At 55.4% G+C, this 25,759-nt stretch overlaps 10 protein-coding genes across 10 annotated transcripts; 6 read left to right on the top strand and 4 right to left on the bottom strand.

Moving 5' to 3' along the window:
* Positions 1–179: 179 nt before the first annotated feature.
* On the top strand, positions 180–4,328 carry PG985_001740 (uncharacterized protein; the record flags this gene model as incomplete). The annotated part of the gene is made up of 3 exons (XM_066821509.1): positions 180–322; positions 384–595; positions 655–4,328. The coding sequence occupies 3 exons, from the start codon at positions 180–182 to the stop codon at positions 4,326–4,328; spliced, it is 4,029 nt and encodes a 1,342-aa protein (XP_066688941.1).
* A 407-nt stretch (positions 4,329–4,735) lies between these two features.
* Positions 4,736–5,556, bottom strand: PG985_001739 (protein-L-isoaspartate O-methyltransferase-domain-containing protein; the record flags this gene model as incomplete). Its single annotated transcript, XM_066821508.1, has 3 exons — positions 4,736–5,028; positions 5,087–5,313; positions 5,429–5,556. The coding sequence occupies 3 exons, from the start codon at positions 5,554–5,556 to the stop codon at positions 4,736–4,738; spliced, it is 648 nt and encodes a 215-aa protein (XP_066688940.1).
* A 1,160-nt stretch (positions 5,557–6,716) lies between these two features.
* Positions 6,717–8,011, bottom strand: PG985_001738 (uncharacterized protein; the record flags this gene model as incomplete). Its single annotated transcript, XM_066821507.1, has 3 exons — positions 6,717–7,304; positions 7,374–7,868; positions 7,991–8,011. 3 exons carry the CDS (start codon positions 8,009–8,011, stop codon positions 6,717–6,719), a joined length of 1,104 nt encoding a protein of 367 aa, XP_066688939.1.
* Positions 8,012–9,146: 1,135 nt separating this feature from the next.
* Positions 9,147–9,627, top strand: PG985_001737 (uncharacterized protein; the record flags this gene model as incomplete). Its single annotated transcript, XM_066821506.1, has 3 exons — positions 9,147–9,164; positions 9,203–9,427; positions 9,484–9,627. 3 exons carry the CDS (start codon positions 9,147–9,149, stop codon positions 9,625–9,627), a joined length of 387 nt encoding a protein of 128 aa, XP_066688938.1.
* Positions 9,628–9,910: 283 nt separating this feature from the next.
* PG985_001736 (tricarboxylate transporter mitochondrial carrier protein) lies at positions 9,911–11,015 on the bottom strand (the record flags this gene model as incomplete). Its single annotated transcript, XM_066821505.1, has 4 exons — positions 9,911–10,560; positions 10,623–10,754; positions 10,823–10,843; positions 10,913–11,015. The coding sequence occupies 4 exons, from the start codon at positions 11,013–11,015 to the stop codon at positions 9,911–9,913; spliced, it is 906 nt and encodes a 301-aa protein (XP_066688937.1).
* Positions 11,016–12,693: 1,678 nt separating this feature from the next.
* PG985_001735 (oxidoreductase-like protein) lies at positions 12,694–14,712 on the top strand (the record flags this gene model as incomplete). The annotated part of the gene is made up of 2 exons (XM_066821504.1): positions 12,694–12,835; positions 12,905–14,712. The coding sequence occupies 2 exons, from the start codon at positions 12,694–12,696 to the stop codon at positions 14,710–14,712; spliced, it is 1,950 nt and encodes a 649-aa protein (XP_066688936.1).
* Positions 14,713–16,330: 1,618 nt separating this feature from the next.
* On the top strand, positions 16,331–17,728 carry PG985_001734 (uncharacterized protein; the record flags this gene model as incomplete). Its single annotated transcript, XM_066821503.1, has 3 exons — positions 16,331–16,382; positions 16,449–17,064; positions 17,119–17,728. The coding sequence occupies 3 exons, from the start codon at positions 16,331–16,333 to the stop codon at positions 17,726–17,728; spliced, it is 1,278 nt and encodes a 425-aa protein (XP_066688935.1).
* A 1,193-nt stretch (positions 17,729–18,921) lies between these two features.
* PG985_001733 (uncharacterized protein) lies at positions 18,922–20,299 on the top strand (the record flags this gene model as incomplete). Its single annotated transcript, XM_066821502.1, has 2 exons — positions 18,922–19,113; positions 19,205–20,299. The coding sequence occupies 2 exons, from the start codon at positions 18,922–18,924 to the stop codon at positions 20,297–20,299; spliced, it is 1,287 nt and encodes a 428-aa protein (XP_066688934.1).
* A 730-nt stretch (positions 20,300–21,029) lies between these two features.
* On the top strand, positions 21,030–21,688 carry PG985_001732 (uncharacterized protein; the record flags this gene model as incomplete). The annotated part of the gene is made up of 2 exons (XM_066821501.1): positions 21,030–21,106; positions 21,193–21,688. 2 exons carry the CDS (start codon positions 21,030–21,032, stop codon positions 21,686–21,688), a joined length of 573 nt encoding a protein of 190 aa, XP_066688933.1.
* Positions 21,689–22,089: 401 nt separating this feature from the next.
* Positions 22,090–24,119, bottom strand: PG985_001731 (Lactose permease; the record flags this gene model as incomplete). Its single annotated transcript, XM_066821500.1, has 6 exons — positions 22,090–22,299; positions 22,372–22,779; positions 22,875–23,464; positions 23,530–23,633; positions 23,694–23,840; positions 23,938–24,119. The coding sequence occupies 6 exons, from the start codon at positions 24,117–24,119 to the stop codon at positions 22,090–22,092; spliced, it is 1,641 nt and encodes a 546-aa protein (XP_066688932.1).
* Between the last annotated feature and the right edge of the window lie 1,640 nt (positions 24,120–25,759).

Below are 25,759 nucleotides of genomic sequence, written 5' to 3'. Positions count from 1 at the left end.
GCATTCAGCTCAGTCAGTTCCCATTCCGTCTATTCAACTGCTCCCACCTCCCACAATCTTTGGTCATTATCATTTTTACCATTCAAAGAAAATACACTGTCAATATTCAAGACCTGAGAATAAGTCGGACACACCAAATCACTAACGTCGCCGTGTTCGTTCCAAGCCGAACTGCTGTCATGTCATCTGCCTCGCATTCTCAACCAGATCCTGATTGGAAGTGGAAGAAGCACCAGCCAAGGATAAGACATCTCTTCTACGATAAGAAGCTCAAGCCTGAAGAGATACGCGATCGAATGAGATCTTTAGACTTTGTTCCTTCGTAAGCCTCTCTCATGCCTACTATTAAGGATATAAACAACGAAATTAACGTATAAACCCAGGATTAAAGAATTCAAGGATCGCTTAGAATCCTGGGGTTACCGTCGAAACGATACCAGAGAAACCAGGGAATACATATCCCATAAGGTTAAGAAGCGTGACCGTCAGAATAAGAGGAGTGCCGTGGTGGTGAACGGCAATCAATGGCCTGAAAAGAAGGTCCGCCAGCAAGCATCCCGCAACCCCCGCAAGATGCTAGACATAGTGCGAGCTCGTACGTCACTCTGAACTGAAAATGATGATTATCTATACTTACACATCTTTTCGATGCAGCAAGCCCTTCCACACCTCCTGGTCCAGTGGTGTCCGTCTGCTCGCCTATCTTCGACGACCCAAAGGCTTATATCTCTTACGAATGGTCCCCCAACTTACCATGGCTTCGTTTTACCAGCTTGGTCTCTGAAGCTCCGATCGATATCCTGGGAATAATGGGTAAACGACTTTGCATAGTGCATTTAGAGCCCGGTGTGCAAGATTTGGCCACCTCAGGGACCCTTTCCACACTGCAGCTTGCAGCTCACCAACTGGGTCTGTCGCTCCCCGAAGGTATTTTCAGTCCTCTCAAGCTATCGAGATATCTGCAGTCAATTATGCCCGAGAGCTATCCAGGAGAGCATCTCCTGCGAAGCCAGAACTTCGCTAAGGGCTTCGACATCGCTGCGCGTGAGATTCTTAGTCTTGGCTTATATCAACTTTCCAACAAGGCCATCAGTAATGATGGTCGAAGAAATGAGCTACTTGTTGACATCATAAGGCAGTCGGGCCTCGTCGGGTTGACACATCCGATATTTTCAGAGCCAACTATTCGGTCGGTTCTTGAGGGGGTTGGGCTTGCAGCTTTGTGTTGCTGTCAAAGCGGAATTGTCACATGGATACTAGATGTTGGTATCAACTTGGCAGTGATCTCTCGCCACAGTCCCTTAGCTGTCGCTGCCTCGAGAATGCATCACAGGGGAGGCCCTAACAAATTTTGCCCTTCTGGCAGATTTTGCGGCCATTCTGGATTGGTCTCCAACCACGATGGCATAGCTACGATCAGGGTGCTACTGGCGCACGGGGTTTCTCCTGGTGGAAGATGTTGCGATGAGCATGGAACACCTTTGGAGGTGGCGATCCGAGACGGCCTGCTGGACATTGTCAAAGTTTTTGTTGACCATGGTCGCAAAGCATACGGCCCTGGTTACCTTCGAGATATGGACTTCTCCCGTCTATTCCTTTTACCTCATTGGGATACTCCCTTTGCGAAACAACATTCTATGTTGGACTACATTCGGGCATTATTTGACGAAGACTCTCTGGCCCGAAGTGATCCGTTCGGCCCTCTACTGTCTGCTGAGGGACTAATAGCAGCAGCTTTGAATGGAGGCAGGGCGTTACTCAACATACTTCGAGCAAGAGGGGCTAACTTCAACTGCAAGAACCCACGCGGGGAGCATCCCTTGGGTGCCTTGGTGGCTTCCCGGATAAGGGGAACAATAGAAAACCGGCCACAGGATTCGGAAAGGCAAGAGTCTCAACGGTGCAAAGCACTCGTAGAGTTGGGAGCAATGGTGGACTATGGTCCGATAAGGGAGGATGGCCAAGGAACTTTTCCTTCGGCTATACACCTTGCATCGTTCTTGGGCGACCGTGATATACTAGATGCTTTCTTAAAACCTGGCCCCTGTCAACACACACCTGCGAGTTTCTACGTCGATGGATACTGGCTGTACGGCCTGAAGCTCGAGGCCCGCGAAGAGGAACCCCAAGCCAGATCTCCCTTGGGTTGGTCATTATGGAGGAGGTCACATGGATGCGCCCGCCTCCTTTTGAAGTCAGGGTGTCCGGTAGAGGGCCACGAGCTACTACTCCTAACGGAATCCATCCGACCCAGAGATCATTACCCAAACATTGTGGAGTTGGCTACAGCTTTTATCAACAGAGGCATTGAGTTGGACTCACAATCTAGTTCGGGGAAGACTGCCCTAGATATTGCGATCTCCAAAGAGCAATTTGAGATCGCGAATGTCTTGATACTTGGAGGTGCAACCAAAAACATCGCCATTCCAATGGACCAAACCAATGTCTTTGACACATGTGGCTGGCTGGATCACCTCACGCGCCTTACTATTCCCGATATTGAGTTATGTGCAGAAGAAGAACGGAACAAGAGACTCGACGATTGGTGTCAATTATACCCCTGCGAGTCCGTCACGTCTCAAAACTCGCGACTTGGGGAGCTGAGTAAACGTATCGGGGGGTGGGACTCGTCAAACCTCCACTTTACAATATTCAAGTTTGTACTTGAGCGCTACCACCACGCCTACAGTTCCTTTGCCTTAGAACGATGGTTGGTCTATGTGCTCAAAATCGACAACAAATACGAGGACTGGTCCCTAATTCTGCAAACGATCCACGAATTACTGAGGCGGAGAAGACCCGAGTTTGTCACGCCAAAGGCTGAGCTGTTGGCTTTGGACACGCTGATGATCATGATGATCGTATCATACGACACGAAGTCCGTTCGTCTGCTTGGGGTCCTCGAGGTTCTGCTACAACAAGACCCAAGATTGGGCCACATAGACTTGGACCCTTGGGAAAACCCACTGTGCTGGACGCCTCTGCTGGGCGTTCAGAATCAGAGTAGGTCTAATGAAGCTATGGAGTTTTACGGATCCGTTGGAGACTTGCTCTTGGGCTCGGGTTTTACAGTAAATACTGCTGTTGGCTTGAGGGCCATCGGCCGACGGTGCACCGCGGATGAGCTGGAGAAACTAATGCATCATGGGTATGATCCACGAAGACGTTACCGGTGGTCAAATACAGCTCTTCAACTAGCGGCAATGAACAATGACCTTGATATGGTACGGTATCTATTGAAACACGAGGTTAACGTCAATGGCCGCCCTCGTTGGGGCGAATACCCTTGGGTTGGTGAAGATGATGACATGTATTCGAACCCCCTGAATGACTTGGAGTCATCTAACAGAAGAACTGCGTTCCAATACGCGGTGGAAAACAACAGTTGGGAATGTGCTCAACTCCTACTTGAATTTGGAGCAAATGTGAACGCATCACCAGCTCGAATGGGTGGTGCTACGGCACTACAGTTGGCTGCCATGAAGGGACGTATTCGTCTCGTAAGATGGCTCATCTCAGAAAAGGCCGATATCTTTGCACAAGGGGCTCCCATAAATGGAATGACCGCGATAGAGGGCGCAGCATCATTCGGAAAGCTTGACGTTGTTGGGCTTCTCTTCGAATATGGTAACTTCTGCAATGGCGAAGGGAGACGCCAGTGTATCCGAGCAATCGGTTATGCGCGAAACAATAGGTACGAAGCATTGCGCTCTTTCATGGAGGACCACATCGGATGGTCACAGGAAGACGAACACACATTAGCTCAGGAAGACCTGCTTGAAGCTTTTGAGTTCTTTCCTGACTCCGATACGGAAGATGATCACCAAGGATGTGTTGGTGAAACCGAAAGCGTTGATGAAGGGATGGATGAACCGGAATGCTGTCGTCAGGTGGGCTTGTCCGATTCTAAAGACGAGGAACCCATTGACAGCGACCAGTGCGTTCCGGAAAACGAGGGCCTCAGTACTATGGAATATATGCCAGAGGGCTGGGGAGAAGGAACCCAAACGCCTTACCGAGGAGAGAATGGACAGCGGATGGTAGGGGAAGACCGAATGGATGTGGCCGCTCGTGCTTACGACGCAGGGTTCGACGGGTTCTCGGAAAATCTCAATCTCGGAAGCATGGACTTGGGATTCCTGCCCGATTCCTACCCCGGGTATGAGGTACCGGATGCACCCGGGGTAGTGATTGGCGAGATTTTTGATAATGAGGAATGGCTCAATGAACTGTATTCTGAATGGACCGAACCAGATGACCAGGGAAGTTGGATCGATCCAGGTGATGGTATCTCGGGAAATCAGCTAGACTTTTCAGAATTTCTTTGAGTTCGTAGTAGACGAATGTCAATCAGACGGCATATCCCCAAATGGAAACCAACGCTGATGCCTCCAATGAGGGAAACGAAACTTCAGTGAGGTACGGGCTCTCTCGGGTCAGCCACAGTAACATTTTCGATAGGGAAAGATGGTCTTAGGCAATAATTGACTGTCTGTTTCTTTCAATTGTCAAATTCCGATTGAGCAGGCAGTTTGAAGCAAGACCTAAAGGATGAGCTGCCGCACCCGTGATAGAGTAGTTTTCATACATATGCAGATAGAAAAGAGTTGCCAGCGAAGATAACTTTCCCTAATTCTATCGGTGCCATGGCCAAGAACATTGCCCTTGAAGCGTACACATCCCTTTGCCCATAGCCTCCCGCATAACATCATTCATTCCATGCGCCCTACCAATGTTACAACTCACCCACCATCTTCCCCGCCGCCCCCGGCGCATCCGTCAACGGCACGTACCTCACCCCATACCCCCGCCTCTTCGTCACATTCCCCTCCTTATCCTTGTCCACCGTCCAAATATACTGATCCCACCCATCCCTGCCGCCCACGGGAATGAACATGCGCCCCGGCGACCTTAGCTGCCGCACCAGCTCCTCGTGCAGCTCCTCGGCCGCGGCGCCGACGTGGATCGCGTCCCAGCCGCCCGCCTCGTGTTCAGTTCCATCCTCCGCACTAGCCCCGTTCTGAGCCGCTACGGCGCCCGCGTGCCCGCCGACGGGCGGCAGGCCCTCGCGCGGGCTCGGCTCCACCCCACCCCTTGCGCCCGTCGCCGACGCGGAACCGGCAGCGCCCGCTCTCGAGCAGCGCCCGGCCCTCGGGGCTCTTGGCCATGTTGCGCTCGCCGAGCTCCTTGAGCTCCACGATGTGCTCGACGCCGACCACGACGCCGTCCTCGCCCGCCAGCTCGGCCAGGACGTGAGTAAGATAACCGCTGCCCGAGCCGATATCCAGGACGCGGCGCGGGGGACCCCCGTTACTGGTTTGAGGCAAGACGTGCTCCAGCAGGGCCTCGACGGCGTTGGCGTGCATGTGCGGGGCCCGAGATGGTGGCGCTGTGGCCGATGGGCTGGGGGCTGTCCTCGTAGGGGGACGCCGGGGCGTAGTGGGCCCGGTCCACGCGCAGGAAGGCGTCCTTCACGGCCGGCGAGGTCAGCAGGCCGTTCTTCCAGAGGTTCTCGACCAGACCCGCGTTCGAGGAGCCGCTGCTGCGCCAGGCCATGGTCCTGATTCTGGTTTTGGTGGTGGTTCCGGTGGTTGCGGATGGGGATATGTGGCGTAGTTGCTGCTGGGTCTGAAGTGCTGAGGCGATTGGCGAGTACTGAGTTTGAAGACGAGAAAATAAGGTGCAACAGCGGCTGTGGCGGTGATGGTAGTTGCTGAGCAAGTACGTCCTGAGGCGGGGGATTTGCGGTGGCACTTTGACTGTTACGGGTGTTTCCTTAGATGGGTTCTTTGTTGAATTGATCGGGTGGCGAAGCTCCCTAGAAACCACGAGAGATTGCAATCAGATGCCAGTTTTCTTTGGTGCCGATGCTATCACAGGTTTCAGGTCCTGAGAATGATGCGAGCAAGACTCTCGACCGATCCGGACTCGACGGTAGAAGGTGCTGTGCCGTGATGTGCTTGGTGCTGTCGGTCTCAACGAGACTAGCGTGTTGAAAGTTAACAAACGGGAGGGGATTAGGCTGTTGCGAGCATTGACTGATTAAACTTCACAGCTGATTGAATTGATGAACAAGCAGGCTTCAAATTGACGACGGCATTGAAGCGTAACTATCGCGGCTCAGAAACTATGAATCAGTTCAGGTAATGTAAGTAGTAGGGAACTCGATGCTTTCTGTTCTGTTTGTTCCGGGGTGAAGTGACAAACGCAGCCGAGACTCTGACATGCGTGGAGTGACGTGAGGGAGATGCAAGCGGGACAGTGGGGAGCCATGCGGGAGGTGAGTGTCACTACTCCATAGGTGCATAACTGTGCCCACTGCCGGACCCTTTTGCCTTTTCCTAAAATACTCAAACTAGCAGGACTTGTGGGGTAAGTGCCCGCCACTATATCGGTTTTGCAACGGGGATTGAGGAGATCTACGAGAATACAATAGGAGGAGGGCTTTAGAACATGGGTGTGAATACATAGGTAAGTAGGCGAGTGTACTGAACCTCTCAAGAAAATCTCCATGTGTTGTTTGTGTTGTGACTTTGTATAACATATATCCATAGAGACAAGATCATCTATATAGCTGGCTCCGTTACCGATACCGTAGGATAGGAATCTTGCCATAAAGGTCCCCTCTGGACCCAGTCAACGCCTGTGCCATGTGTTACACTGTGTTTGAATGCACCCCTAAGAAACCCCAACTCCGTCCAAAAACAACCGTCGCTTCATACCACTCTCTCGGAAGACTCGCCCGACGCAATGATGGGGATAGGCAGGCCACGGTCCGGGCTCTGCAGCACCAACTGCTCGTGCCGCCTCGCCTTGATGTAGTCGCTGACCGCCCGGATCAAGACAAACCAGCCGACAATCATCAGAATGTACGCAATCCATTCCGAGCTCGCCAGGTCGCTCAAGCCGTTGCCCGAGCCATTTCCATCGCCCGTGCTGACAGTGTTGGGGTCGAAATCGTGGCTGTTTGGGTCCGGTGGTTGCGCATATCCATCCTGAGGCGCTCCGCTCATGCCGTCGCCGCCTGGAGCGGCCCCCTTCATGTAGAAACCGTACTGAATCAGAATGATACCGAGACCGGCACGGGATCCATTCTTGGCAGCGTGTGTCGAATGCAGGAGATACGTGAGAAGGAAGCCGACGAACTGGAAGGACATGGAGATCATGCCGTTCCAGATGAAGCTGAAGATGGACCCGACAGGCATGCCGTCGATGTAGACTTCGTCGGGACCGCCGAGGCCGGGCGCAAGGATCGTGGTTTCCCAGTAGGGAGGAGCCGCATCAGCCGCGGCTTGTTCGTAGGTCTAGTAATAAATGTCAGCTTGGTCTGTCGATCCTGAGATGATTTGTATCCTAGACGATTCTATACATACCGGAGGCATCTCTTCCACAATCTTCTCGCCTCGCTCCGGTCTCGCCATCATGTTGGAGAAGACACCATCTGATTGAATGCCAGCGCCATAAGTCCTGCCCGGCACGTGCGTCGCGTTACTGGCAGTAGAGTGCGTGGGTGTAGCCGTAGGCCATTGTGTCGGCTGTCTGGGAGGCAGCGCGGGGGCCATGGGGTGTCTTTGAGACGGAGCATTCGAGGTGCCAGCATCTATGGGAAATGAGTTGCCGCGCACTAGCCGCTGCCGGTCGTCCGGCTCATCGTCGTCGCTATCGTCGTCATCGTTGGCGAAGGCATCGGCCAGGGTGGGATCGACGCCATGCCGCCTCCTCTCGAGCGACGAGGCTCTGGAGTGGAAGGAAGGCGGAGGGGAGTGGGCACGTTCCGACTGTCGTATTAACGGGTTGGATGATTGCTGGGCGGGGGTATCGAGGTCGTCATGATCATCTTGGTCATGATCTTGATCATGGTTGTTTATCTGTGGTTGATTGCAGGTGTCAATACGGATGGATACATGGGTCGTTATATGAGTCGTGTGTGGCAGATGCGACACAGAGGGGGAGGAGTCAAGGGAGGCCGCCTTGCGCATGTCAAACTTACCCGTGCATACCGTCCGGCCATCTTGGAGAAACCGAAGGCGAATTGGGGATACTATTGAACAAAAAGTAAATGATGCCGTGGCCTCGTATTGTCGATGGTGGATGTGATGGATTGAAATGGAAGAAGGAACAACGGGCGCTGTTGGTTGCTGTGGTACGATGGGTAGCGTGGAGTGGCAATGAAAAGGGCGAGTAAGGTTGGTGGTAGTCGGCCGAATGCGATCGACGTTTGGGTTGGTTGGTATGGTCAGCGGAGACGGCCTTTGGGTCTAGAGAGAGGCAACAAGTGAGGCTTGGCTGGCTTGTAATCGGAGACAATTGAGGTCAATCAAATCAAAACAGGAGTCAATAGTAAAAGATGAAAAAGGACAAAAAAGAGGGAGAGTCAGTATCAATCAATCAAGCAACCACACAAGGATGGCCAGGGGGGAGGATTGATTTGCGACGGAAAAAAGAATAAGATGGATGAGAGAGGATGGTGGAAGAGATGGGAGACGTGCAATGCGTGCGTGCATGGAGTTTAGGTAGAGCAAGCAGGGGGGGTGCGGTAGGCAGACCTGCAGTGCGAAGTGCAAGTGTGCGACGGGCAGACAAGACACCATGCCATCCAATGCAAGCCAATGCCAGATTCAAGGAGCCCCCATGCTCCGTGTTATGCCCATGCGACAGTCCTGACGTGAGGAACTCTGGCTGTCGGTCGGGATACGCGGCACCTGCTGCTACTTGCTGCTGCTTAGCGCTAGCATCTTTTCGGGGGCGGCCCCTCCTACCTACCCTCCACCCTCAGCCCCTAGAAATGCGCAAACTCCGGAGTGTCAAGCTGAGTCTTGGCGGGCCCCTCTCCCCTAACAACAATGCTGCCTGCTGGAAAACAATGCCCAATTGTCCTTCCTAAGTCCGACACTCCCAGGGTCTTTGGCAGCCCCATTTGGACTTTTAGCCTTGTCTCGGAGCCCGCATTCCACCGACCCCCGTGACCGCATGCAAATGTCAGGATCATCAATTTTTGGATACAGAAAGCTCTAGCTGTAGCTGAAGTGACGATTATTCACGAATCGGGCGCGCGAATCTACGACCCCCCTCGTGGCCACCCTCGACGGCCTGCAAGACATGTGACCATTTGTCGCCTGGTATTATTGACAAAAGCAAACCCAATCATGGCCAAATCAGCAGTGGTAAGCTCTCCCCTTCTGATGCGATGCCCCTCGGCTAGGCCCTGTTTGCGCTAACACTATATCTTCTGCAGAGTGCGCGAAACCACATCCTCCGGGCCCTCAACAAGTGGCCCCAGGACGCCATCCGGCCCCAGGTCCAGTTCCAGGACGTCCTGCGCAAGCGATTCGAGAGCAAGTCGGCCAGCGGCGCCTTGTCGGACGAGGAGGAGCTGAAGCAGGCGAATGCGCTGTACTCGCTGATCGACAACCGGTACAAGAAGAAGGTGAGCTGCCCTTCGCATGCGCAAATGATGCTTCATTACTGACCTGAAGTTCCTAGTATCCCATTACCGGAACACTCCTGCAACCGAAGAGCAACCCGACCTACTTCACCGATCTCGTAAGAGAATTGCAAGAGGCGCCGACCAGGTCTTGGTTAGACCGATTCATCATCCGGGTCAAGGGAGTGGTGCGATTAAAGTAAAATACGACACATTTCTTTGTGACAGTACTTGTATAATATTTCGATACGACGACATGATACGACATAGATCACGGGGAATATAGAGGATGATTGCCCCTTGTGGCTGTATGACTGGTATTCAAAAGCATTGGGACTTTTGGGTTTTGTACATAGATGACTCCATAACGCCTCGACGTATGCCGCTCCTCCCTCAATATCCTGGGGTATTCTCTAGGAATCTATACAGCTTCCCCCAAACGGTCCATACTCGTAATTTTCTTGTCTCGTTATCGGTGATCGTCTTTTACAGGTACTTCTCCTCGGGGTCCAGTTTGCCCATGAGCTCCATGCTCTTCTCGTACATGGTAAAGACGATGCCGCCGCTCATCACCAACCGGGCCAGACGCGGCACGGCGCCGCTCCAGAAGGTGAAGATGCCCTCCTGCTTGAAGATCATGCTGGCGCAGCGGAAGCTGTTACCATAGTCCCTCTTGGCCTCGATGCTCTGCATGCGCGTCTTGATCGTGTCGAGGGGCTGCGTGGCGTAGACGGTAATCACGCCGGCGACACCACCGATCCCGAAGGTGGCCAGGGTGCCGAGCTTCTCGCCGGGCGACGTATACGACTCGGCCAGCTGCTTGAGCGAGGTGTAGGACCCGAACCGCACCGCCGAGTTGGCGCTCTGCCGCGCCGCCGTCGGGACGAGGCCCTGGAAGAAGCCCCGGATGCCGCGCTCGCGGAAGATGATGGGGATGGCGTCGAGGAAGCCCCGCATGCGCGGCACCGCCCGCTTGCGGTCGTCGATCAGCGTCGTCTTGATGGACTCGGTCGGCGTCACGGCGAAGAGCGACTCGGTCACGCCCGCGCCGAAGCCGGCGATGACGTTGCGCGGGCCCGAGACCTTGCCGTTCTCGTCGGCGAGGAGGCGCTTGTAGTGCTCGAAGGATGCGAAGCCTGCACACACAGCTATCTTTAGTAACTATGTTATGACTGTGTGGAACATTGTTGGGACTTACGAATCGCGGCCTTGGCGGAGTTGCCGATGATGAGCGTCGTGCAGCCGGCATACCACTGCTTGCCGAACGGCGGCCATGGCAGCTTCTTGCCCTCGGCGAGTTTGCGGTTCAGCTGCGATCGTGTCTTGGCGACTGTCGGTGTTCGTGGTGTCAATAAGGTGGGACTGGCTAAGACTTCGCGTGATGACGACTCGACTTACACTCGGCTGGGTACGTGATGGCTATCGAGAAGACGTCCGGTCAGCTTCTCCTTGCACTTTAGTTTCTAGCACCAGAACTTGGAGGCTTACAAATCTCGACAGCTCCTGCCATAGCTCCAGCCAGGATAGATCGCTGAGCACTGGGCTTCTTGGCCTTGGTGGCCACACCGGGTTGCGCTGCAGCGGTCGCCATTTCGTCGTTCGATGTCGCAAAAATTGGGTATTCGTTTCGACAAGGGGATAAAGACAAGATCTGAACCGATTCGCGTCGAGAGCGATTCGAGCGACAACGAGGATTCAATCGGCACTTCCTAGTCAGCGGTGACTGGACTTGCGATGTCGAAAACCTGCGTCTTTAGGGTTGCGAATCGAAGTTTCATTGAGGCTGGAGTAGCTATCTTTGCTCCGATGCGGTGCCGAGCTCGAAATTCTAGCTACCGCCTACCCACCCGGCCAAGACTTTGATGGAACTAGGGACCGTCAAAAAGTGGTGGGGGTTTTCTCAACCGCCCGACCTGCCCATCTCGAGATCCAGGTCCCCTGTATCGATCATGTCACGTCATGCACACGCTAAGTAAGTATCTTCGTCAATGCCCAAAAGAGAGGCCAAACACGAAGAAGCAATGCTCACGAGAAGCCATCGTATTTGCTCTTTGAGCGTCGCAATGCTTTATGTATCTACCTACGCGCACAGCTTGAGCCATGCTTTTTTCTATTAATACCTACGACAAGCCCCTCGCAGCTACGTCATGCTGTCAGGGCAGGACACTGCGCCGCATGAACATCGACATCAGCATTGAATGGAGCTGCTGACCAAACCCATATGCCGGTGCCTTCAAACGCGGGACGCCTTGTGTGCCCAATAATACTGTCGATGGTTGCAACCATATCTGCCTTTGATACGATGGCCCTGCGCTTAAATTTGGTCATTGCTGTTTGGGGGGTGCATGGCCAATAGAGGACGCATTCGTCCATGTTTGCTGGGTCGCTCTTTTTATTGCCGTCGTCCTTAGGCTGGCTGTGTTATCCATTTAGCTTGGCCTCAGACGCCCAGATAACCAAACAATTCATTGACCCAATCCATTCTCTAATCCATTCTTTTTCTGTTGAACGTCCAATCCTCCTGACTGCTGGTTCGTTCATCGCTGCCTGACTGCATGTGCGCTGCAGGACACTGGACCCATCTCGCTTTCGTTTTGGTGCAAAGAGAGAGTCCAGCCCTGGCCAAGAGGAGAAGAAGGGCCTGTGCGAGACCAGTACTCCTCACGATCTGGTCTGGTCTTTTCAAAAACAAACCAAACACAGCCCCCTCGCTGACGCAGAGGTCTGCTCGCGTGGACATCACGACCATTGGTGTTGCCAGCCGCGGGAACCGTCCATGACAAGAGTTGGCGGATAGTCGGATAGGTGATCGACAGTTTGACGTGTCATTGCTAACGGATAAGCATTTCCATCATTCCATTTTTTCTCTTGCAGCCCGCTGCAGCTCCAGGAGGAGAACGAACCCTGGAAGCGAATTCGCTTCTTTTTAACGCCTGGACAGCCCCTCCGTTCCGTCTTCTGGCGGAGGCCTGCATTTCGTTGGCTTTCCGCGCGGCCGCCACCAAAACGCAGGGCCGCTTTCGCCAAGACTTTTCGAATGCAAGGAACCCGATGTTGTGCTTTGCCAGCTCCCGACGTCGCCTCACAATCTGGACCACGTATCTGAATGGTGGCGTAGCCTTGGCTCTTCCTTTTGACAGTTTGACGCTTTGAAGAAAAGGGAGGCCTACATTAACTACTGCATTTGATCTTTCGCGACGCCTTCTCAGTTTTCACACTCTCACCCCATTTCTTCGGGCATTCGTCTGCACCACAAACCACAAGTCGCCATGGCGGCAGAACATGTTGAGGCTCGTTCCTTGACTGCCCTCAACGCCCTCGCTGCCAACCCACCTCAATACCCAGTGAAGCCCAACGAAGCAAGGCAAGATCCGCTCACCCTCTACATATCAAGAGTGCCCGGCACCAGAGGTATGTCCAGCTCAATAACCGCTAAACATGAGTCATGAGGGGATTCCCAAAGCTGACATGTCCACTTAGATATCATCCTCTCAACGGCCAGGCCACAGCTCAAGAACGTCTCTGTGACAGACGTATCCAACTCACTTTACTATGTTCATTTCAACACTCCGGAGGATGAGCAGTTGGCTTCTGCCGCTGCGCCTGAGGCCCCAGCTGGAGAACCAAGGAAGAGTATGGATAGTCTGTCCAGCACAAATATGATCCCGCGCAAACCAGTGCGGGGTGCACAAGACCCATCTCAACTTCACAACTCAACGGAGGCGCCACATTCAGGGCAGTCCGAGGCAAATGGATCGGCGAACCCAGGCGGCGAACGGCATCCCCACTTTCAAGAGCCTTTGCCAGGCTCAACCCCAAATGGACCAGGAGACCAAGCACCAATGCAACGAAATCGGCCAGGTTCTATTCTACGGAAACCTGTTCAGTCCCAGCCTCAGAAACCCATACCTGAGGCCGGAGATGATCACCCACCCCCACCGCCGCCGCATATGTCACTGCCTCCTCGCCCAGATGAGATTGACAGTCTGCCAATAGAATATCAGGACTGGCGACCGGATCTGCCTCCGAGGCCTAGTGCCCCTGGCCATCCTGGATTTGACTCGTTTGCCGGATTGGCGCCATCTCCCCCGTCGACCAGTCGCTCGCCCTCGCCCGGCAATCGCAAACCCTTCACCCCATTCTCGCTGACCATCATCCGCCGCGACCCCAGCACCGGGCAGCAATGGAACATTGGACAGGTGGCGTCCTTTCAGCTGGAGCACCCCGAGATGTTCCTCGAGGAGAAGCACACGCCGTCTCCCTCCATCAACATCCACCTCGAAGCGGCCGGCTACAACAAATTCCGCGGAATGCCCATGTCGCTCGCGAATTTCGACATTGAGGCTTTTAGAGGAAGCCTCGATGTTACACGTCCGACATCTGGATCCAGCCGACTGATGCCCACCGCCACCAACCATACCACCAGCGCTGTTAGCCATACTACAGACACGCTAGCCGCCCCCAAGTCAACCTACAACGGCTTCGAACGGCAGGTCAAGATGATGTACGCCCCATCTTGGACGTCCAACATCCGCAACGCATTCCGCCGACTCGACTCCAAGGACGGCGACCTGTCTACGTCGCCTAACAAGAAGATTGGCCACAGCCGCGACACCAGTACGGCAAGCGCGGCATCGATGGGATCGTTTGATGGAGACTTTGACGGTGGCGAAGCGCCCATTATCACCATGCCGGGCCCGGGGCTAAAGCCTCGAGGCTACATGTTCATGAGCCCGTGGGATGGCCGATGCGAGTTCCGGACCGGTGCCGGTGGGCGCAGTGTGCAGTGTCGCCACATTCTGCCGGGTACGGGCGGGGCTTACAATCCGCTGGTGAACGGCGGCGGTGGCGGCGACGATGGGCCCCTTTCGCCGGGTGGTGGTCGCAGTAGGAAGGGAAGCGCGGCGCGGTCGAACATTCAGGCGATTTCGGAGCTCCGTTTCAATCTCCCGTCAAGCGAGCTGTTCAACGGTAGCAAGTCGCCTTCGCCGGAACAGCAGCAGCATCATCATCAAGGGCAGCACCTGCACGAAGGCCGCGAACGAATGCGCGACCGGATCATTAATGGGATGACGAACAAGACGGAGGACGACCTCGACGACTACGAGTACGAGGTGGGCGGCTACGACATGACGCTCGGCAAAGAGAAGGCCGGCGGAGGAAACCGAGGCAAGCGGGCCAAGATGGGCAAGCTGATCGTCTGCGAGGACGGGTTGAAGATGCTGGACTTGGTGGTAGCCGCTAATGTGGGGATCTGGTGGTGCGTCTGGGAGCGGAAGAACGATTGAACTAATCCATGTCCGAGTTAGACGAAGGCGATTCTTGTTTCCCCCTCTGTCTTGGCCCTTGGCATTTTCGGTTTTCGATATTGGTTTTAAGAACGACATCTGGGATTTTTCCTCCAAAAGATATCTTCCTTGTTGGGGGTTTCGTGTGTTTTGATACCATTTGCTTTCTGTTGAGGGTGGGGGTTGCATTGCGATATTGGAAACTCAGGGGTATCTGCTTGTTAATCGAGAGAGTATGGAGTTTGTTCAAGTGGTTTGCAATCCTGTGGCCGAAGCGCGTTCTCCCCATGCGTGTAATTCAAATGTTTTAGATAGGAGATGGAAAAGAGTATGCTTCTTGCAATTAGGATTTCCCTCCCTGTGTTCTTCATTCCCACCAGATCTGCCAGATCTGCATGCTAACGTACTGTCCTAGGTTCGGGTCCGGAAGCCGATCTGTCCGGGGCAAGATCGCTGGCTCTATCTGCCTTTTTATCATTATAAAGACACAGTTAACGCAATCTTAATCGGCGACAACATCAGCACAAAACCCGCGGTCATGGCGATGGGAAGTGCGGCCTCCGAGAGACGCCAGAAATTGGAGAGAGCAATTCAGGGCAATGTCCACTTTCTGATGCCCTGGCTCTTCTCCATGGAAAGCATATTTGACTGCAGCGCGATAACAGCAGAACGGATGCCAAGATGCAATGCGACGCAGAACGACGCAGTCACTCCTCAATTAGAGAAGCAGGGTGGTAATATACGAAGATCAGATCCTATCGCGGCATTGCCCATCCTTCTTGAGCCAGCTTTATCGGCCGGAGGATCCACCGCATCGGAGTCGACTACACCACACACCTGCATCGACAGAATCCACCCACCAATCGCAGGGTGCGGTTCATCTATCTCCTACGCCCAGAATAGTCGAGATAAGTCTCTTGGTTTTCCTGCAATGCCTATCAAGGCCGGCGATGGCGGCAGTTGCTGGAGGTGTGGGCATGGGTTGTTCGCGGGGGGTGTGAGTGGGGAGTGAAAACGCTATATGCCAAGGCTGGATCAATAACGGGCGATCAAAACCGGGCGAATTGGGCAAATCACCATTGGCTCTACAGCAGCGACCACGCCGATCTCCTTGGACGCCAAGCCGTGCCTACGCTCCAATGCGGACGGACTCCGACGCCGAGACGGGAATGAATTCAAGGCCTTTGCTCGCTCGTTCTGCATCAACGAGGACATCCGCCGCCCCTTGCGCGTGCACCCTCAATCTCCATCTCCTCCCCCGCACTTCATCGGCCATCAATAGCCCCCCTCTCCTTATGGGCCAGGATCAGCAAGTGCCATGGCAGGCACGGCCGGAAGACGTGGTCGACTATTTTCCAGGAATTGACGGGCAGGCACCCTCGCGACTGCCCGGATGCCACGCCATGCGGGTCTTGCCTTCCTGGAATGGAATGTGGCATGCGTCATCTGATGCGGCAGGCACGACGGGACCTGAAATGAAATTGGCATGCACCATAAAAGACTTGGGCAACTCCACGCAAACCTCGAGCGAGAGGAAGAGAGAAAGAGTCGAGTTTTCATCGTCTCTCTGCAATAACTCAACACTATCGTTGCCTGGTCTCGCCCAACCACGACGATAATGCATGCACTCAGCTTCACCGCGGTCTCCGCGACCATCCTCGCCAGCTTGGGTACGTACAATCATTGAATCAGGCAATTGGAAAGTGCCACGTCTAACCATGAAACGTTTCATTTAGTCCATGGCCAGACGTCTTGCTCAGGCGTCTCCGCGGCCAAGTACCCTTACAACCTGGCCGAGGGCTGGTCCGCCGTCAAGATTGCCGACGGCCTGACCAAACCAAGACACATGGCCATTGACAAGCAGGGCCGCCTCCTCGTCGCCGAGGCGGGCAAGGGCCTCAGCCAGCACACCATCGACGAGGCCACGGGCTGCGTCACGGCCAGCAAGGAGCTCGTGGGCGACACGCAGCTGAACCACGGCATCTACTTCAGCCCCGACGGCCTCACGCTGTACGCGAGCAGCGCCTTCAACGTCTACCGCTGGGCCTACGACCCGGCCACGGGCGCCGTCGGCGACACGCGCACCACGCTCGTCACCAACATGTCGACGAGCGGCCACGTCACCCGGACCCTCATCATCCCGCCCAGCAAGCCGAACCTGCTCGTCGTGTCGGTCGGCTCGGACGGCAACTTCGACATGCCCACGGTCGATCCCGCGGTGGGCCGGGCCATCGTCAAGGTGTTCGACATCAGCACGGTGCCCGACGGCGGCTACATCTACGCCGATGACGGCTGGTCTGCCGGCCACGGTCTTCGCAACGAAGTCGGCCTGGCTTTTGATGGGAACGAAAGGTACTTGATGACCGAAGACTGATGCCAGGTAGCTTTTACTAACTTGCGATCTAGACTGTGGGGCGTAGAGAACAGCGGCGACGAGCTGGAACGCGTCATCAACGGCACCTCGACAGACATCCACCAGAACAACCCGGCCGAGAAGCTCAATTACCTCGGGGACGTCTCGACCCCCAACCCGCAGTGGTACGGATACCCCACCTGCTGGACCGTGGGCGAGCCGGACGAGATCAAGGACGCCAGCTTCCAGATCGGCGACCAGATCATCCAGGCGCCCAACGGCACCTTCGACGACACCCACTGCGCGGAGCTGGTCACGCCGCCCGCCATGACATTTGAGAGCCACCAGGCCCCGCTCGACAGCAAGTTCGACGCCAAGACGGAGAACCTGTACGTGGCCCTGCACGGCAGCTGGAACCGCGACCCTCCACAAGGCTACAAGCTCGTCGCCGTGCCCTTCACGACCCAGCAGGACGGCTCGTACCGCCCCGTCGCGGACCTCAGCACGAAGCGCGGCTACACTGACATCCTCTACCCCGATAGCGAGGCCGCTTGCTCGGCGTCGACTTGCACCCGGCCTTGCGGTTTGGTGTGGGACGCGGCTGGGAGGCTCTACATGACGAGTGACAGCTCGGGGGAGATCTTCCTATTGAGCAAGGCTTAGGGATGCAGATTGAGTCCCAAGTTGTTTGTTGATCTGACTCATCCTTATGTACCTGATAGTTGAAGAATGCAATCATCATTTTGTGGGTAGCCACGCTGGGTAGTGTGATTGCTATGCTCGGTGTGTAACCTTGATATGATATTATTTCTGTCGAGTCATTACCAATGGGTTCGACCAAATGTCCCATCATGACCCTTGGTTCTAAATTCCATTTCTATGTTCACACATGTCACCATCTTGCCGATGGAGCTACGATCGTTACCTCTTGTCTGAGAAGAAATTGCAATAGTACTAGTTTGCTTTCACTGATATGGCTCAAGCAGACGATCCCTCTACGGCACAAAGGGGGTAAAGCTTGGTTCACTGATCTTAGCCTCTATAAATCGTTTGAAAATGACACCAATCCTTCAATTGTTTTGCTTAGCCTTGTAGTAATCCAGATCATCATGGGACAAAAAGGCCCCAGTGGGTCGGATTGTTGCTTCAACAAGAAACGTGACTCTACTACTCAACGAACGCCGGTGAAGCCATTGAGTACATCGAAGACATGCACGACAAGGAGAACAAGAGCCCATATGCTATCACTTGCAGCTGGTCACCACATTACCTGCGTCAATCGCGACTACCAGAAGGTTCTAGTAAGCTGCCTGATCGTATCCCTTGTAGAGAGGCTATGGCAGTAGGCATAGAATGGATGTTGAAAGACATCTCCGAACCTGTTGCCTTGAGCGTGGAAATGCACCGAAGATGTCGTTGAGATCGGTGAGATGTTGTTTTAGCAGGACAACGGGCAGCTGCATGTCTTGGCTTGGATTATCAAAGAGCTGGAATCAGTAGAATTTTATATTGTGCAGCTCAAGAGCAGCTTTCTTGTCGGCCTTCAATAATCAAAGAATCATACCGATGATATAGTATGGGGATGGCGGCTAATGCTGGGTAGCCCCTTTTTATAGGGGAGAACCCACCGTCTCCAGCCATCGTCAGATTACCGCCAGAGAACAGCGCATTCTGAGATCAGGACCCTGGCTACGCACCGGCCAGTCCACGCACCGCGTTCACGACGGGGATCCTCTTGAAGCCCCCACCCCCTTGACCCTTATCTTGTACGCCTCCCGCTGCATGCTGGTGACGGTGACATCAACTTTATCATGAAACCGGATCTGAAGCAAGGAGAACCCCAGAAACATGGTAACATGCCGCCGCCACCACCACCCAAGCAGGTCGTCGTTTCGCCGAAGCCGCGCCGGCCAGTCATGACCCACGGCAAAGAGGTGGAGTTCCTGGCCCGCTACGTGGAGCAGCTAGTCGTTCCTCCTGGAGGAGCCGATCCGGACGAGGGGCTGCTGCTGCAACGACAGAAGGACGCCAACCCGGGCGTCGTGGTCGTCCCCTCGGGGAGAGGCGGCGGAGCTGGCGGTGCCGGACGATTACACCCGGACCCTGGAGCGGAACGGGGTGGACGTCAACCCGTCGCAGGGGGTCCTCGCCCCGGGCCAGGAGAGGTGGGGTCCGGCTCACCCCAATGCCCAGTACACCGCCCTGCCCGAGTTCCATCGATGGACGGTATACGAGGATTCCACGGTCGTGATATCGCCGCCGACGGAACACTACCATCAACAAGACCTGCCCGTTACACCCACCCCCTCACCCTCTGATCAGTCCCATTCCCGCCGTTCCGACGGCGGCTGGTACGGCCTCGAGCTCATCTCGCCCGCGCAGCCCAACACGGCCGCGGCGCACCAGGAGACGGCCTTCGTCCTCGGCGTGCTGCGGCAGCAGTACGGCAACCGCATGCGCGTCAACGAGTCGTGCGGCCTGCACATCCACGTCGGCATGGGCCCTGACGCCATCCCCGTCCACCGGCTCCGGCGCATCGCGGCTTTGTTGTACGCCGCCGACCCGCTGCTGGCCGTCCTGCACCCCGCCCACCGCCGGCACAACCGGTTCTGCCCCTCGATCCGCCGCCACGCCAACGTGACCTGGGGCATGGTCGAGGCCATGGCCACGGCCGAGGTCTCGGCGGCGGGGGGCGGCGCCGGGTCCTCCTCCTCCTCCTGGACCGAGCGGGGTGGTGGCGGCGGGCGCGAAAACACCCCCGTGAGCCTGCGGGCGGCGGTCGCGCAGTTGCTGGTCTGCGACACGGGCTACGCCGTGGCGAGGCTGCTGCAGTACCGCGACGCCAAGAGCAACTACAACTTCAACAGCTACCTGGTGGCGCGGTCGGCGCCGCCCCGCGGCAACGTGACGGTCGAGTTCCGGCAGCACGAGGGCACGCTGGACGCGCGGCGCATCGAGGCCTGGGCGCGGCTGTGCGTCGGGGTGACGGAGTGGGCGGCGCTCGACATGACGGAGGACCAGCTGGCGCAGGTGGTCGGGGCCACGGAGCGGGTGGAATTAGAGCAGGAGAAGCACCAACTGGAGGATGAGGTGGTCGACGAGCTGCGCCGGGACGGGCTAAGGCGGTTGTTGGAGGCGGCGGGGCTGGGGGAGCTGGTTTGGTTTTATGGGTTGCAGCAGCGGCAGGAGCAGCAGCAGGAGCAGGGGATGGGCTTCCGGCGGGCGAGTCTGTGAGGGATGACTTGGCTTGTTTCAATTCTTGAGGACCGACAGACTCAGCAGATGGACCAAGAGACTGAGACAACTAGGCGGTGGTACTGACGAATCAACATATGTCGGTTTACCCAATCCGCATTACCTATTTGCGTTACCAAACATAATTACCTAATCTAGAAAACTCATAATAATATTCCTTTTCTATTTGACGACGGTCTCTTGAGCATTGCCGTGAGCCCATGTCAGACTTGTAACTTCTTCCCAGGCCCCCTTTTCCAACAAGGCTGTTTCGCAGCCACAGCTGATATTCGGATGGCCAATGCAAACAATACAAACTCAGACCCAGTACAAACCAGCGAATCAAGCCCAAGTCTAACCGCTTTCCACCCACGAATTCCAGAACACTTCTTTGCTGAGGACGTTGCAACTTGTGTCTGGAGGGTGTTGCCTAGCGCGCGCCATAGTCCCCGTTAGGACCGTTGGGTTCGTCCCCACGAGGCGTCTGGCCCCGGAAGAACGGCACGCGTATACGATGAGTCGACCTGGTTATTGAATAAAGTTTAATTGTTGGTGACATTGGGCGGTCATTGGACTGTCCTGGACGACAACGCTCCAATGTGCACATTGATTACCTGGGGGGCAACCGGCCTTTTGCAGAATTTATATAAGCGATGCTATTTCCAGCTAGCATGACTATTTCTTCATTCGCCGATCTATCACTCTTATCTCTACTTACTTATAATTCACAATGGTCAATCTCGTAGCCGCCAAGAAAGCAGCCTCATGCTTCGTGGGAGCCTGGGGCTTCATCAACTCAACCCTGGTGTGAGTGACACTCCCCCACAGAGATCATGCCTCACTAATCCGAGCGCCCGTTCCATGAGGTAACGCTGAACTTTTGACCACCACAGAAACACCACCTCGGGCAACATCATCACCGACGACTGGGCCTACCCCGTCCCCTCGGGCGCCTCCCTCTTCACCCCCAACGGCTACGCCGCCCTGCTCGTGACGGCCAACGACACGACCAAGCCCGACCTGCGGCCCCGGTTCCTGAACCAGGAGAACCTCGCCTCGGGCAACGACACCGAGTGGGCCAAGATCGGCAAGTACAGCATCGCCGGCGCGGGGCCCTACCGCCTGTCCAACGTGACCTGGGACTGCGGCAGCAACAAGCACGTCGGCGATAATGGTGAAAAGGGAAAGGAAGAGTACGAGTTTGAGGGACCGCAGGGTACCCAGACGGGCAACTTCTTCACGTCGACGCTGCCGAGCCGCGAGGGGCCCTACGAGTTCACCTTCAAGTTCTACAAGTCCTGCCACGTGTGGAATCTGCATCAGCCGGTTGGCGGGGGGCTGGAGCGGGTTGCGTGGTACGAGAAGCTGCCGGACCAGCAGGTGTATTGATTCAAGCTGTTGGAACAAGTAGTCTATTGTCTTTTTAGTAGTTATATCCACTTAATGAAATAATACACATTTCAGGGTTAACCCCCCAGAGAGGAAAAGAATATCAGAAAGATAAAGTAGAAAATAGGTATTATGCTGCATAGATATAGGACAACACTGCAACTTTGGCAAGTAAAGATAGGCAACGCTTATTGTTCCAATGGATGCTAAAAACACAAGAGATATTATGGAACTCGCCCCTCTCATTCCATCAGATATACAGCCTTTATATTGTCGCACCTCCGCTCCCTCCCTTTTCTCCGGTTTTGTTGGAAGTTGGATGTTGTAACGAGGGGAAATATACGATGGGGGGTTGGGTATCAGGTATGTCCTTTCATTAATGTTCCTTCCATTCCTCTCTCTCAGATGGCCGACTTGGGCGAGTGCATGTCCTTCTCGAGGATTTCCTCTTCGTGCACTTGGGCATGGATGTCCTTCTCGACCTGGTGGAGGTTGACGTCGGCGACGACGGCATCGGAACCGTCGAAGATCTTGGCAATCTCCTCGAGGGTCGGGCCTTTGGTTTCGACGTAGAAGAAGTAGACGAAGACGAACTCGACAAAGTCCCAGAGCTGTTGGGGTGCATGAGTGTCAGCAAGCGGGCTCTTTTAAATATGAGTCAGATGAGGGATGAGATGACGTACAGTGTAGAACAACATGAAGTTCCAGTGGTTAGGCAGTCTGTTCCAGGCCAGCAGGTTGGTCTGGTTGCCAATGGCGAGGATGGCCTGGACGACGATGTTCATGATGGTCATGCCCTTGGCACGGAGCTTGAAGGGCAGGATCTCGAGAGCGTAGGCAATGAGCAGACCGGAGAAACCAATGTCGTAGAAGATGCCGAAGAACCAGACAAAGGGGATCTGGGCGTAGCCGGCCGACATGTTGGTTTCGCCCGAGTTCTCGTAGACGGCTCCGATGATAGTCCACACCAGGAAGGATGCGCACATGCCACCGGCCGAGAGCAGGAAAAGGGGTCGGCGGCCAAAGTAGTCGACAGTCATGGCAGCGCCGATGGTCACAAACAAATCGAGGATGGTCTTTCCAGTGGATAGCTATAGCATTCAGTCAGCAGCCAGACTTGATACGACTTGTTAAGGGAGAAGGAGGAGATAAGGAGGAAAAGAAAAGGAAAAAAGGATGGACTTACACCGAGCTGCTGGTTCACCTCGGTGATACCGGCACCCTTGTAGACGGCGTTGATGTAGTTGGAGAACAGAGCGTTGCCGCTGTACTGGGAGATGATGCCGAGAGACACCAGGATCGCCAGTCGCCAGCGGTTGCCCTTGGTCTTGAAGAAGTCAGCATAGCCAACATTGCGGTTAGCCTCCTTCTCCAGGCGCATGGTCTGGCGAATCTCTTGGAACTCGAATTGAACGGTGGCGTTGTTGACGTCGCCGCCGGCGTGGTACTTGGCCAGCATGTGTAGTGCGTCGTCGCTGCGGTCCTTGTGCAGGAGGAATCGAGGGGACTCGGGGATCCACCAGATGAAGGCCAGCTGGACCACCGAGGGGACGACTTGGATGAAGGTGATGGATCGCCACGACCAGTCGTTGGGCACACTGGCAGTCCCCCAGCCGATGCACGACACGATCAGAGAGCCGGCGTTCCAGAGGCAGTTGTAGACGGCGGTCAGAGGACCTCGGTGCTGAGGGTGGCAGATCTCGGTGAGCAGCAGGGGCGAAGCCATCTGCGCGAAACTGTTGCCGAAGCCAAGAAGGAACCGTCCGGCAATGAACACTGCGAAGGCTCACGTCAGCCATACTATCAAAGGTGTTGTCATGTCACATAGCGTGGTAACCTACTGCCGTAGCCGTTGGCGAAGGCCGAGAGGCAACCGCCGAGGATCATGAAGACGCAGCCAATGGCAATGGCGAGCCGTCGGCCATAGTTGTCAGCGACATACGGGCTGCTCCGTGGTTAGTGTTGTCGCCCCGGGGATATGGTGTTGAGCCACTGGGGTACTCACGTGATGAAGAAGCTGACAATGCTGCCAATGTTCATCATGTTTACCAGAAGACCCAGCCAGCTTTCCGAGTTCGAGTCGGCTTCCTCGTCGACCTCCGGGAGGTACTTCTTCCATAGCGGGATCTGTTGGGAAACGTTGATGAGGGAACTGTCGGGCAACGGCAGGCTGTCAGCATGTTCTGTTTCTGGCAGTGTCCAGATCCGAGGAGGACACCAGGCGAGCGAGGTTTAATGTGCACACATACCCATCGTAACCGGTGGTGGCCGAGGCCAGCATGAGGATGAAGCAGCAGGCGTAGAGCTTTCGCAGATGCGGCTCTTTCATCCAGTGCACTCTCTCGAACTCGGGGGCTTCCTCTTGGGCAATGACCAGCTTCTGGCTGGCTTGACCCTTGGCCCCCACGTGGGGAGTCGCGATGGCAACCATCTTGGCTGGGTTGACCTTTGGGAAAAGTTTCAGAGGGTGCTCAAGGTAAGGGCGACACACGAGACCACTCTATTGAGGCGTTGAGACTCGGATGGGGAATTCCAAGAGAAAGGGTTCATGGGGATGCAGGGAAATGTTCGTCCATATATCTTGAGGTGCCCCCGGGGAGACCCTGGGCCGGACTGGTTGCATTGGAGGCGGGGAGGGCAATCTGGAGCAGGCAGGGGTGTGCGGCGATATTGGGCAGGGGCTAGGTTGGCTGGTAGGGAGGGAGGCCGTAGCCGTGCAATGGTTGTTGGAGCCGTGGGCCAACGAGAGGGCGAGCTGGATCCGGTTCCGAGTCTGGGCCTCTGTGTGTCAAGGGCACCTCAGCTTCGCCGAATGGGACGGGGTGAGTGGATTGGCAGCGAGGAATTGGAGAGGACCGCCGGCCAACCGAGGCGACGCTGGACTAGGCTCTTTTCTGCGTACTGCAGTGGATGCGCAGTCAGCTGTTGGTGGGCGGAAGCGAAATGGGGAATGGTTCTTTTTTCCCCCGTCGTCCACCCTGACTTTCCCCAGAGCTGCGCCCCTTGCCCATGGGGATGGAAGACGGACCGTCTAGCCTGGCTGCTGCGTAGACCGAAAGCCTCAGCTTAGCTAAGGCAGCTGAGCTGAAAGGCGAATGCACACCCAGATTTCCGCAAATGACGGACTCAAAAGGATTGGCATGGCGGTGGAATCAGCAAGCGAACGCAGGCTCATGGTCAAACGTATCTCGAGGATGCCAACCCCAATCTAGCTGACTCGGCCATCCAGAGCAGTGGCCAAATGGAAGACTGGCTTGAGACTCCGGGTTCCTCTAGAGCGCTAGTGGGGGTTTCATGACTGACAGCCACCAAAAAACCAGCGACTGCCCTTAGGTAACAGAGGCAGCCTTCACTAAAAGCCACCACCTCCAACTGTGTGCACTGACCTTGCCTGTCTTTTGGTTCCATGTATTTACCCATCACCGCCAACTCAATTGCCCGAGTGCCAAGGCCACTTGACCACAGCCAAGATGGGGCCGGCGAAGGGGAAAGTCGTCTCCTGTCAGGCTGGCAGGCGGCACGTGTGTGGGCGCACTGACGATCTACGGGATGCAATGGCACCATAGTGCACCATTGTCGACTCATGGGGGACAGGCGGCCAAGCTGGCTGCGAAGTCGAGGTGGCGCGAGACCACCCAAGGGCAAAACCAAGGGTGCGATTCTAGAGTCTGGACTCGCCTTGAGGTGAAGTCGGGAGGCGGGATGAGTGAGCATGCAGGCGGCCAGGATGCCCATGCCGGCACAGCTGCTGGGGGGCCCCGAGCGACAGGGCGCCAGGATAGGCCCGGCTAAATTGCCCGGCAAATTCGGGTAGAATGGAAATGCGCCAATCGCAGGCGACCGGTTCATTAGGAATGGCTTTTTTAGATTTGCCAGGAGCACGGGAACTAAGCAGTGTGGTTACTACCCCATGCCTTCCCATCGTGCCAGTATCTGGTCTTGATTGGGAATCGTCGCCGGTGATGAGACAGACACTAGAGGCGGTTGAATTGGATAGACCGACCAAAACCTGGGGATTTGGGGTCGGTGGAGGAAGGGAACAGCAGCGACAGTAGGGGCTCCTTCCAGAAG

This window comes from Apiospora marii (genome assembly GCF_038362585.1).
Source record: "Apiospora marii strain CBS 49790 chromosome Unknown utg000002l_segment0_segment0, whole genome shotgun sequence".
NCBI lineage: Eukaryota > Fungi > Ascomycota > Sordariomycetes > Amphisphaeriales > Apiosporaceae > Apiospora > Apiospora marii.
This window is presented reverse-complemented; position numbering and strand designations above follow the sequence as displayed.